Source organism: Chelonia mydas, chromosome 2 (genome assembly GCF_015237465.2).
Source record: "Chelonia mydas isolate rCheMyd1 chromosome 2, rCheMyd1.pri.v2, whole genome shotgun sequence".
Classification (NCBI taxonomy): domain Eukaryota; kingdom Metazoa; phylum Chordata; order Testudines; family Cheloniidae; genus Chelonia; species Chelonia mydas.
In genome coordinates, this window is record NC_057850.1 from 42,612,066 (window position 1) to 42,624,240 (window position 12,175).

The window sequence follows — 12,175 nt, forward strand, 5'->3', positions numbered from 1 at the left end:
GGTAGATACCTTTATGTACATTTTACAGATGAGGGAAACTAAAGCATAGAGGAGTCAAATGACTTGAGTAAGATCAAACCGTGTGTGTTGGCAAAGCCAGGATTCTGACTCCTCGTCCTGTAGTGTCCACTGGAGCATGCTGCATTCCTTATGGGAATTTCCCATTTAAGCTGCTGTACACAGTGCTGCAGATTAATTTGGGAATGCATATTTTATTTAAATTTTGCATTCTTTCAGATTTCCTTTTACTTCTCTGTGCAGATATAATCAGTGTCTACCCTAAACCTGTTCTGCAGAAACTGGTTATACTAATTTGCCACTGCAGCATTTATTTTCTTTTTCCTCCCACATCCCCATTTTCTATAAATCATCAGCTCCATCAGTTTACAGGAATTCATTCTCACATAGAACAAGCATTTGCTGAAATATTGAAACTTAAGGACTTACTGTTTCACCTATTGTAAATACCCACTTTTATAGTCTCTGCATTTTAGCCTTTGGACCATAATGCTTCAGCTGTATTCTCTCAGTTCAGGAAGAAGGACCACGTCACCTGCAACAGCTTCTTAGTGGTCATGAAGAGTTTAGTTTTATAAAGTGGGCTTTTTGTTTGTTGAGAGAGAAATTAGTGGACACAGATTGATTCCCTATCTCTTTTTGTTTATAGTACGCACATATTTCTGTTAGTCTGTGTGCAAGATAATAACCAGAAGCAACAAGAGAGATCACAATGTAAAGTGTAGCTTCATTTCTAGGGCATCGGCAAAAGCAACTGTATTTGGATGCCTTCAGCTAGCAGTAATTTCACTGTCCAAGCTGCTGCTCTGTATTCTGCTACCAAACACTGCCCTTAGCAGCTGTATGGAGTGCGTCAGCCTTACACCAAATGATTTAAACGTTGAGCTAGGTGAATAAATGATTTTTTTGATTTGGTGACCGTTCCGAAAATTTAAAAAGAAATTGGTTTGGGTCGAACTGAATCTGAAACTTTTCAGAATGTTTAATGAATTGAACAAGTCTGTTTTGGGTCTTTTCCGGAGTGGGGATTTGAATCTTGGTCTCCCAAATCCCAGGTGAGTGCCCTAACCACAGGGCAAAAGATTATAATGGAGGGCACCATCACCGCCTCTTCCTCTAGCTGTTTTGTAAATAACCAAAACTATTTGTGAAATTCATGAATTGTTTTGAATCGACCCAAACTGTTCTCCTCCTCCTCCCCCCTCCCCCCCCCCCCAAATAAACTATTTGCCTGAAAAATTTCATCCACTGTTTGCAAACATTCTGCTATTGGACTAAAACCTTCATGTTAAATTGATTAGATACTGTGTACGAACAAAAGTGAAAAACTCAGTAGTCGATTGGTATTTTCCAAATTGAATGCAAGGTTGAATATAAGTAAACAAATGTCATTGATGGTGTTAAGTAAATATTGACCTTGTCTAAACAGCTTGTAAGTGTGTGGCAACCCAGTGTATGAATCTACAGCGCACTAGCTTTCTGTGCAGTAAAATCCCATGTGGATGCTGCTATAGCACACTTTAAAAGTTCCTTGGTGTGCTTTGATGATTAAACAGGGGTATGTCAGAATGCACTACGGAACTTTTAGTGCTCTGTGGCTGTGCCCAGGGGATGTTACTGCCTGCAAACTAGTAGACTGTAGCGTGCACACTCTGTCTTACCACACACTAATGTCCTGCATAGACAAGCCAATAGCTTCTTACAGATCTTATAATCTCTGGCATTAACAACCATACATGTAAGAATATTTTGGGCGTGTGTAATGATTTTTAATCTGACAATATTCTTATTTTAAAAGCATGAAATATTGCTGCAAACATAGCCAAATATCTTGACATTTTGACATAGGACTATGCTGCAATGGTAATAATGAGACTATTTTGGGTACAATAGAAAGATACCCAACCCAGCTATTTTGTATATGTAAATTGCAATGATGATTCAGAAGGTGGACTTGGGGAATGAACCTCAGCAATATAATGTTTTACCTAATCTTTAGTTTTCTCACTGAGCATGTGGATGTCATATGGGATACTGTTATCTGGCTTTCTTCACTCTGGGGCAAATTGCTTCAAGAACTGTTCGTTGCAAAAATCTCATTTCCAAAAGCTAATAGTTCCCAAACTTACCATTATGTCCTATTTTGTTTTCCCTATTGCTTTAAATTGCTTTAAAATACCTTGCGGGATTAATGTTGGCTTGGCAACTAACTAACTGGCTGTTCACACCAAGCATACCCAAGTACATTTTTAAATAGAATCATTCGGGTAAAAAGCAGCGGCTGTAAAACGGGCGTGAAGGGTCTCTGAACTCGTCTCTGAGGGCTATGTAAGAGAAAGGGAAGAAGTGTTAACCCACTTGACGACGTCCATCCTTTTGTGAAGAGGAAGGACGTTCAGCTGTCAACAAGTCTCCAGTTCTTGCAGGAATATACATTTAAAATCTTAAAAGGAGAAGGCAATTGAAAGCTGCTCATTAAAATGTAGAGATGGCAATTTTATATTTGCTTTGTGATCCACTTTAAACTTAGGAATTTGAAGCCAAGCAAGTTCAGTCCTTCGTATTTTTCACTATCTTAAGGGTTTTCTCTGTCCCATTCCCATAGTATTTAAGTGCTGGATGGATCTGCAATGCTTTTTATCTAAAACAGCTGCAGGAAGTTGTGTTGGTAAGTTAGTAGAGGGCATTCTTTCCTCTGATGATACTGAACCAGTGCCCCAGCATCATGATAAGAGCACTGTACTGCTGTAGCTGCCATTGTTAGGATCAGACCAAAAAAAAAACAAAAACCCACCACCCTGACTACTTCTGTCCACTGATAGGTCTTTGGTACTTTTTGCAAAAGTGCAAGGATTTTTTCATGTGTCTTAGTCAAATTACCACACTCCAGATACATTAAATTCTCCCTGTATTTTCAGGTGCAAAAGAGGAGGGGTTTTTTTTGTTTTGTTTTGGGGTTGGTTTTTTTTTGTTGCTTCTAGTCATTGTGTAGCATTGCTGTGTACTCTTAAATAGCTGCTTTGTTGCACCTTCGAGGTGGAAGCATTTCTACCGTGGATCCACATGTATATATTCAGTATGCGGATTCACCCGAGGAGTCCCATTTACTTCAGGGACTCTGCACACAACCAAAGCTCCACGGGAGTGGATCCCTCTACGGGACTGGGGTTGAAATTTGTAAAGTGCTGTGGCATGAAAATCTCTATCAATAAATAAAATATCTTGCATATATATTATTTTATTAATGATAAAGTTAACATTCATCTGATAATTTAGATTAATTTTTAGGCAGTTAATCTAATCATGTTTTGCAGGGGTTTTTTTTTTTAAACAATTACCATAAGAAGTGATGTTCAGGTTATTTGATTTCCCTTTTTCTCTGGTCATTATTATAGATGGAATTTTATATTTTCTGCTTCTTGTCTAAGTATAAGCACATAAGAAGAGTTAGTCTTTTGTATGAGCAGTCTTTTAGTGTCAAATCTGTATAGTGCTGAATCCAGATGGAATCAAAGGAGCAAGCTGATTAAGCTTTGACCAGCATGCAAGGGTATTTTAATGAAAATTAGTCTGGTTTTCACTTTGATGTTGTGCACATATGCTTTGCTAAAAAGGAGTGTTTCAGATTTTCCTTCAGATAATTCTGCAGACTTGCTCTATTGTTACTTGACTCATGCCAGACTGGTAACTCATGGCAGGCATGTGATCTTTGTCTTTATTCAATAGTATAGACAACTGTTGCTTGCAATGTTGAGAATCCTTAAAGTTATTAACCTAATTATATTCAGCAAATACTTGCATTGATTATAGATATAAGTAGCTGCAATGCCGCCAAATTTATGACTATTTTAGGTTGAAACATTTGGTTTGCTGCAATCTCAAGTCATGCTGCTGTTTTTCAGGATTTTAGGATAGTGGATGGTTTTTAATATATTACAAAGAAAGTGGGTGAACTGTTCTTTCAACTGGAAATGTAAAACAGTTTTATTTTCTAGTTATTTTCAGGTTTTCTAAAGCTACACTAATAGTTATTCTGAATTCAATCTTTTGGCTTTAGTTGTGGATCTATTCACTTGCCTCCCCTTCTGCATTGAGTTCAAAGTTCCCATCTTCACTTTCAAGGCATTGCTCATCTCCTCCTCATCTGATACCATACTCTCATTTCCTTCTTCTCTTCTTCTCACCGCTTTGTTTTTCCCAAAACTTCCTTTTTATCCCTCACCCACTGTCTCCTCCTTCCATTCCACACCAGGAACTTCCTCTTTTTCATGGGCTAAATAACTGCTCTCCTACCTGAAAATCTTTCCTTAAAGCATATACTTTCCACACAGTATTTCGTAAAATTAGTGCCCCTTTGAGCTTGCACCCCCATCCATTGTTTTAAGCCTGAATTACGATGTCTCTGTCTCACTTAGATTGTAAGCTACTCAGAACAGGGACCATGGCATCTTATGTTTGTGTAGCAGGAAATGCACAGACTGCACTTAACTGATGATAGTGTTGAGTTTTTTTTAAATAATTTTTCTACATCAACAGAAATGTTTTGATATTCTTCTTTATTTTGCTTCTTTTTAGAGCCAGTGTATGTACCAACAGCAGAAATAGCAAGACACAAGAAAGAGGAAGACGAACCTGACTGCCTTGCAAAATACTTCAGTGTTGTGTGGTGTAAGGCTTCAAAGAAAAAACACAAGAAGTGGGAAGGTGATGCTGTTCTTATTGCAAAAGGAAAGTCTGTGATACTGAATGATATGGAAGGCAAAGACATTGGAAGAGGTATTATAGATTTACATATAGTTGTTACTTAAACATTGGCCTAAAAATAGTGTGTGTTTTGAATGGGAGCAAAAAATGCCAAAGGAAACAGTCGGGGCAAAAAACCTAACTGGCTTCAAGACTGAGCTTGATAAGTTTATGGAGGGGATGGTAAGATGAGACTGCCTACGATGGTATGTAGCTGATCTGTGACTGCTAGCAGCAAATAACTTCAACAGCCATTGATGAGAACTAGATGGGAAAGGCTCTGAGTTACTACAGAGAATTCTTTCTCAGGTATCTGTCTGGTGGGTCTTGCTCACATGCTCAGGGTTTTACTCATTGCCATTGTTGGGGCGGAAAGGAATTTTCCCCTAGGTCAGATTGGCAGAGACCTTGGGGGTTTTTTTGCCTTCCTCTGCAGAATGGGGAATGGGTCACTTGCAGGTAAATGTGGATTCTCTGTAAATGGTGGATTCTCTGTAACTTGAAGTCTTTAAATAATGATTTGAGAACGTCCATAATTCAGCCAGTGGTTGGGGTCTAGTACAGGAGTTGGGTGGATGAGGTTCTGTGGCCTGCAGTGAGCAGGAGATCAGACTAGATCAGAGGTGGGCAAACTACGGCCCGTGGGCCACATCCGGCCCACAGGACCATCCTGCCCGGCCCCTGAGCTCCTGGCCCGGGAGGCTAGCCCCCAGCCCCTCCCTTGCTGTTCCCCCCCACTCTGGACGGTGGGGCTGCATGTCTGGCTCTGGGTGGGTGGCGCAGCAGCCAGACATGCTGCTCTGAGTGGCATGGTAAGGGGGCTGGGGCCAGAGGGTTGGATAAGGGGCAGGGAGTCCCGGGGGGCAGTCAGGGGACATGGAGCAGTTGGATGGGGTGGAGGTTCGGGGGGGGCAGTCAGGGGACGGGGAGCAGGGGGGATTATATAGGGGGTGGGATCCCAGGGGGCGGTTAGGGGCAGGGGTCCCGGGAGGGGGCGGTCAGGGGACAAGGAGCAGTGGGGGTATTGGATGGGTCGGGGGTTTTGAGGGGGGCAGTCAGGGAGCGGGAAGTGGGAGGGGGCGGATAGGGGGCAGGGGCCAGGCTGTTTGGGGAGGCACAGCTTTCCCTACCCAGCCCTCCATACAGTTTCGCACCCTGATGTGGCCCTCGGGCCAAAATGTTTGCCCACCCCTGGACTAGATGATCATGATGGTCCCTTCTGATATTACAGTCTATGAATGAAGTGAAATGAAGCTGTTTATAAATCGTGTAAATTAGTGATGACCAAACTCTGGTCTGTGAACCGCTGGTCAGAATGGGAGAAAAATAACTATTACACAGAAACCCAGGACAAGTAGAAATGTTTTTTGGACAAGTAAAAGGATAATGTTTCCTGCCCACTAAACAAAAAGTACAGGGGAAGATGGGGCGGACTGAGTTACATCAGGGGCAAAAGCATTGAGCTGCCAGTCCAAGGAGAGGGGCTAGAAAAGAAAGGCCGAGCAGATCAGTAGAACTGCCAAAAGGGAGGGGCTGGGCCTTGTTGACATCAGCCACACAAATAATGCCGTGGAGAAGTGGGTTTGCACCAGGGACAAATTCACAGCTGAGCAGACAGTCCTAAGGCTGAACCTCCATTTGAATGCGTTACTTGTTAACGTTCTGATCAGGGGTCTGGTGACACTGGAGCTGCATTTTTCAGCTACAGTGAAGTATCTATAAATATTGACTTTGCCTGAAATGCAAGCCAGAGTTGATGGTGCTGCAATTTTTAGTAGCAGCTACTGTAAGATACATTTTGATTTTATATTAAGAGGAAAAAATAAGGCTCGTAAGCTATAGGTTGCAGTCAGCTCAAAAATTTTGCCTGAAAGACCAGCGACAATTTAAGTTGCCAGCAAAGCCAAAGTAGATTATTTAGTAAGAAACTACAATTTTACAATGTGTTGCTGCAAAACACACTTGTATTTGAATTTAAGACAGAGATGGCCCTCTAATAATTTGTTACAACCCTAGCATTGCAAACTTTGCTGCTGTCAGGCACTTTAATTGAAAAATAATCCATGACTTTACAAATTTAATTTAATTTGTATCAAAACTATATATACACTTGCTTGACTAAAAAAAAAAAAAAAAGTGAGTGAGAGAATAAGAAATGTCTGGAATGCATCAACCACCCTGTTGAGTTTTTTGTTAAAATCACATTAGCTTCATTTAGGGTCATACTGAAGGTCCTGATCTAGGTAAGTATAAAGCACATGGCGCTTTCCAGAACTAATAGAAAGCTAAATATGGATATTTAATCTTTCCAACATAAAAACAGTTCTGGTCTTTCAAGGCAAAGCTGCAGAAAAATCAAATCTCTGTGCTTGAAGCAGCCATTGACACGGATGCCAATTTCACCAGCCTTCCACAACCACTTCAGTTTACTTGAGTGTCACAGTCTAAAAATTGGAATAGCCGCACTTTCTTGTCAGAGAACCAAACTGAGTTTTTAGATGGAGGAGTGATCAGATATTTTCCCCGCTTATTACTAGCAGTACACAGAGTACTTGCTTTTTGTTGCAGAGAGGTGGTTGGTCAGATGATGCAGGCTCCCCCCATATCCATCTGCTAACTTGCATTAAAAGGCAGCTAAAATATATTGTTTTTATATTTTTCCATTTAAGCCATTGCCGTGATTGCCACAGGCATATAATGAGATTGCAAATGGGACAGGAAAGTGGTTCTTTTGATCATGAGTGGGGTGGGGGGAAAGAGGAGTGGTCAATGAGACAATCGCTTTGTTAAGATGTGATTGGGTACTCCAATATCTAAATGCATGCTTATATTCAGTTATAAGAGGATAATTCACAGCAGTTTTTAAAATATTTGGTACAACGATTTCCAGATGATGTGATGTTATGTTCACAATACCAAGAAAAAAACGGATCTACTTGAATCTGTTTTCACTTAAATGAAAAAACTTGTTGCCACTTTGTTTTCTTAGTTATGAAAGGTTATTCAAATTCATATGCTTGATTATTAAAGGATTTGATGACATTTCTGTTTTCACTTCCTGCAGTTGAATAAGGCCGTGATACCCACTCTGTGGTCCTAATTAATTGCTAAACATAAGTAAATGAATTATTATTTTTAGGTACTGGATACAAATCTAAAGACCTTGAAAGTCTTGATGAAGGTCAAACGCTGATGATTGGAGGAAAAGAAATTGAAGTGATGGGTGTAATTTCAGCAGAGGACTTTAATAGTGGCAAATGTTTTCAGACTGGTGTAGGGACGTCCACCACAGTCCCAACTGCTTCTTCACAAAGTACCTTGAAACCATTCTGTAGCCCATTCAAAAATGTCTGCAAGCCAAGCACTAAGGAAAATCTACTTAAAGAGTCCCAAAACTACAAACCTCGCCATGATCCAAATGCATCAAGTAAGATTTAAAATTCTGTTATTTATTTAACCATCCACTGTCCTTTTGTAAGAAAGCTCAATGCGTAACCAAGGTTTTTATGTTCCTTCCCTGTCCAAGTACTGAATGAGAATCTAGGGTATCCCAGTGAAAATCAAGTTTAATCAAAAGCACCACAACATGATTCTGTTCTACAAGTGGCAGGTGTGCTGTAAAGCATGAGACTGGAGGCTGTGTCACTGACATTTGAGAAAGTGTTAGTATCCTTAACAGTCCATATACCCTAGAGCAGGGGTGGCCAACGTGAGCCTGAGAAGGAGCCAGAATTTACCAATTTACATTGCCAAAGAGCCACAGTAATACATCAGCAGCCCCCCATCAGCTTCCCCTTCCCCGCCATTCCCAGTGCCTCCCACCCACTGGCAGCCCCACCGATCAGCGCCTTCCCCCTCCCTCCCCGCACCTCCCGATCAGCTGTTTTGTGGTGTGCAGGAGGCTCTGGGGGGGAAAGGGGAGAGCGAGGGCACAGCAGGCTCAGGGAAGGGGGCGGGAAGGGGTGGATTGGGGCGCTGTGTTCAACCACAGAGTTGGCTGCATTTTGTCTGTTTCTGCAAAGCTGTGTGGAAGACCTGGGTTTCTCTCCAATTTTTGGTTTTGGGGGGGCCCGATCCTGTGATGGATTTGAGTGCCTCCTGCAACCTGAGCCTCTCAACTCCTATGGAAGTTGAGAGCACTCAGAACCCCACAGGATGGGGACCTTTGATCTCTAAACTAGCATGAGTAGGGTGTGCTGTGTTGTTCACTGTCTTGTGTTGCTCAATGTTAACCCCTTTCAGTGCTGATGGACTCCAAAGTATTCTACCCATTCCTCTGTAGTCTTTGAGGGGGAGCGGGGACGATGAGAATAGTGTGTGTGTGTGTGTGTGTGTGTGTGTGTGTTTGTAAAAGAAATAGAAGTTTAGCCACAGTGTTCTGATAAACTCTATTTTGAGTAATTATGTTCTGTACTCCTTGCAGTTTTAATTGGATGAGGTATTTTTCCTCATTTCCTGTCCTAAATTGATTATTGTTGGTAATCCTCAATTGAACAGCTGCTACAGTTGATCCCAAAGGTGGCAGATTGTAGTAAATGATGGGTGAAGTGGTTCTTATAGGTATTAAACTTTTAAAGCACTTCTGAAACCTTTAGGATATGCGGCACTGTTTTAATAGATTTTTTTTTTTTATTATTTATACTGTATCTAGGTACTCAGATGTAACAATAGCAGCTGTTGTTCTTTATATTCTTTGTCTAGAAATGACCAATATGTTAAAAAGCAATTTTCAGCAGTTATTGAAGTCTAGCAAATAGTTACTTGATATAGTTACCTTGGAATAACAATACTTTTTGCTTACAAAGTGAACACAAATGATCTCTTACCACATCTGTGTATATGTTGAACTTTAAGATTCTTTAGTTATGCCACGTCCAACTCCAGATCACCAGCGGATGTTCAATAAGGCTGGTTTACCTGTGGTAGATGTAGTTGTGGATCCTTACCTTGTAAATCATCTTCGCCCACATCAGAAAGAAGGAATTGTATTCCTGTACGAGTGTGTGATGGGAATGAGGTAGGAGAATAACTGTCCTATTAATTTTAACTCTGGTAATTTTTAGCTTGTTTAAAAAAAACACCCCAAAATTGAGATGCATTCTGTATTTCTCTGTTAGAAGAGAATGGTTGAATTATCCTATAAACCAGTGGTTCTCAACCCACGGGCTGCATGCAGCCCAGTTAGCCCACAGCTGTGGCCCAGCTGTATGCTAAAGGGTGGCAGGGTCCAGGGCCTGGGCTGCCACATGGTGGGGTCCAGGATTGGGGTCAGGACTGCTGCCTGGCACGCTGCGGCAGGGTCTGGGGTCAGGGCTGCCGCCCAGTCCCGCACAGCAGGGCCCCGGGTCGGGGCTTCTGCCCAGCCCCGCAAAGCAGGGCCCCGGGTCGGGGCTTCCCCCAGGACCCGCCCAATAAGGTCTGGGGTTGGGGTCGGGGCTGCACCCGGCCCCACACAGCAAGGTCTCGGGTCAGGGCTGCTGTCCAGCCCTGCCTGGCAGGGATCAGGGTTGGTGATGGGGTCGGGTTGGGGCTGCCTCCCAGCCCCACACAAAGGGGTACGGGGTCCCTGCCACTCGGCCGCAGCACCGGGGCTCTGCTCTTTGCCCCGCTCTGTGGAGGGGTCTTTGGGCTGTGGGCACTGGGCATAACGGTGTGGTGGTGGGGTGCTGTGGTTCTCAATCTGCAGCCCAGGTAACACATTGTGGCCTTAATATGTGGCCCACAATGATTAATAGGTTGAGAATCACTGCTATAAACCAAGCCAAAATGCAGTGCTGGTTGGTATTTCAGAAATTTTCAGTCAAGTATAAAGGTACGTCGATGTATCACTCTGTTGAAAAATTACTATATTACTTTTACAGTTGTTACATAAGCTTTATATACTACAGGCTGCTTATGGTATGTGTTCATGTGCTTTGACATAAATTACTTAAACATTTTTAATAATGAAAGAAGTCAAGTAAGATCTCTAATTTTGGATGATCGGTATGTTAACCTAGTAATGAACATAAATTTCACACAGGCATATAGAACGTTTTGATTTAACTGAATAAAAAACTACAGCGTGATCATAGCAGAAAGAAATAGGTTTGTATTTACTTAAAAAAACCATATTAGCCAGATGAGAATGCAAATAGTTGCAGGGTTTCCTTTTCATTACGAAATTGTAATTATTTCTTACAGATTAAGTGGCAGATTTGGAGCTATTCTTGCTGATGAAATGGGTTTAGGAAAAACTTTGCAGTGCATTTCGCTCGTCTGGACTCTCCTACGTCAGGGGCTCTATGGATGCAAACCTATAATAAAGCAGGCACTGATTGTCACCCCTGGGAGTCTGGTGAAGAACTGGAAAAAAGAATTTCAGAAGTGGCTGGGAAGTGAAAGGATCAAAGTGTTTACAGTTGATCAGGTGAAATTTATATTCAAAAAGGTCAAATCTGGCTCAAAATTAAAAAAAAAAAAATCCAATATTCCAAATAAGCTGTTTTTTAACAAGCAAATATTTGTCTACAGTATTTGCAGCCAAAACATTGCAGGAGGGAAATGTATGCATGAAAACTAAAAGTGAAATTGATTAGAAACTGACTAGTGTACTTTCATTGACCAAAATTAGAGTAATGCAAAAAATAAAGAAGTGAAATAGTGAAAAGAAAACTTCAAAAAATAATTATTATTACTCTGCCATATTGTTTGTAACAAACGTAAGGCAGTTTATTTTCAAAAAGATATTTTTTTTAACCTGATAATTCCCTGCAAATGTATTTGTATGAAGTAACAGAGAGAATGCTGTCTTCTAAATTTGACCTAATATTTGTTGCGAATAGATTAACAGTTAGGCCTGATCTACATTTAAAAGTTAAGTTGACATAGCTGCAGCGTTTAGGGGTGTGAAAAATTCACCTCAGCAGCATAGCTGCAGTGCCGTAGCTTTGCCACTGTAGCACCCATAGTGTAGATATGGCCTTAAACACTTCCTTTTTGGCAGTCTTCCTTCATGGTCTGTATGAAATAGTCTTTCAGACGAAATGAAAGCTCTTTTTACAAGTGTTTTTATATGTTTTACAAAACGTTTAATTTTTTCGATGTGTACCTCTTTTATTTTTTCTACTTATTTAGCATTCAGTCCTGCTATGGTGCTGAACATACTGAGGCCAATCTAGATGTCTGTTTAACTCATATGCCGTCTTTGCTTCCATCACTTTCCTTAGAGTAACTTATTTCAGGATGTGGAACTGAAGTGAACTGATTTGACAGAAATTGTCTATGTGGCAGTAACTGAGTTTGAGCAAAGTAAATGATCAGCTGTGTTAGTTCTTGAGAGAGCAAAGATTGGAAAAAGATTCACTGTAACGTAAAAAAAAAAATAGTTACCTAAACAGATATTTAGAGGTTGTTGCACATTTTCTCTCAATTG

General features: G+C 41.2%; 1 protein-coding gene across 3 annotated transcripts in view; it reads left to right on the forward strand.

Annotated features, from left to right (window-relative positions):
• Positions 1–12,175, forward strand: part of RAD54B (RAD54 homolog B) — a 122,789-nt gene that overhangs the window by 81,404 nt on the left and 29,210 nt on the right. For all 3 annotated transcript variants that reach the window (XM_037892286.2, XM_043539348.1, XM_043539346.1), the window contains 4 exons: positions 4,594–4,794; positions 7,901–8,188; positions 9,616–9,778; positions 10,945–11,170. In XM_037892286.2, coding sequence (XP_037748214.1) covers positions 4,594–4,794; positions 7,901–8,188; positions 9,616–9,778; positions 10,945–11,170 — 878 coding nt within the window. The remainder of the gene's footprint in view (positions 1–4,593; positions 4,795–7,900; positions 8,189–9,615; positions 9,779–10,944; positions 11,171–12,175) is intronic.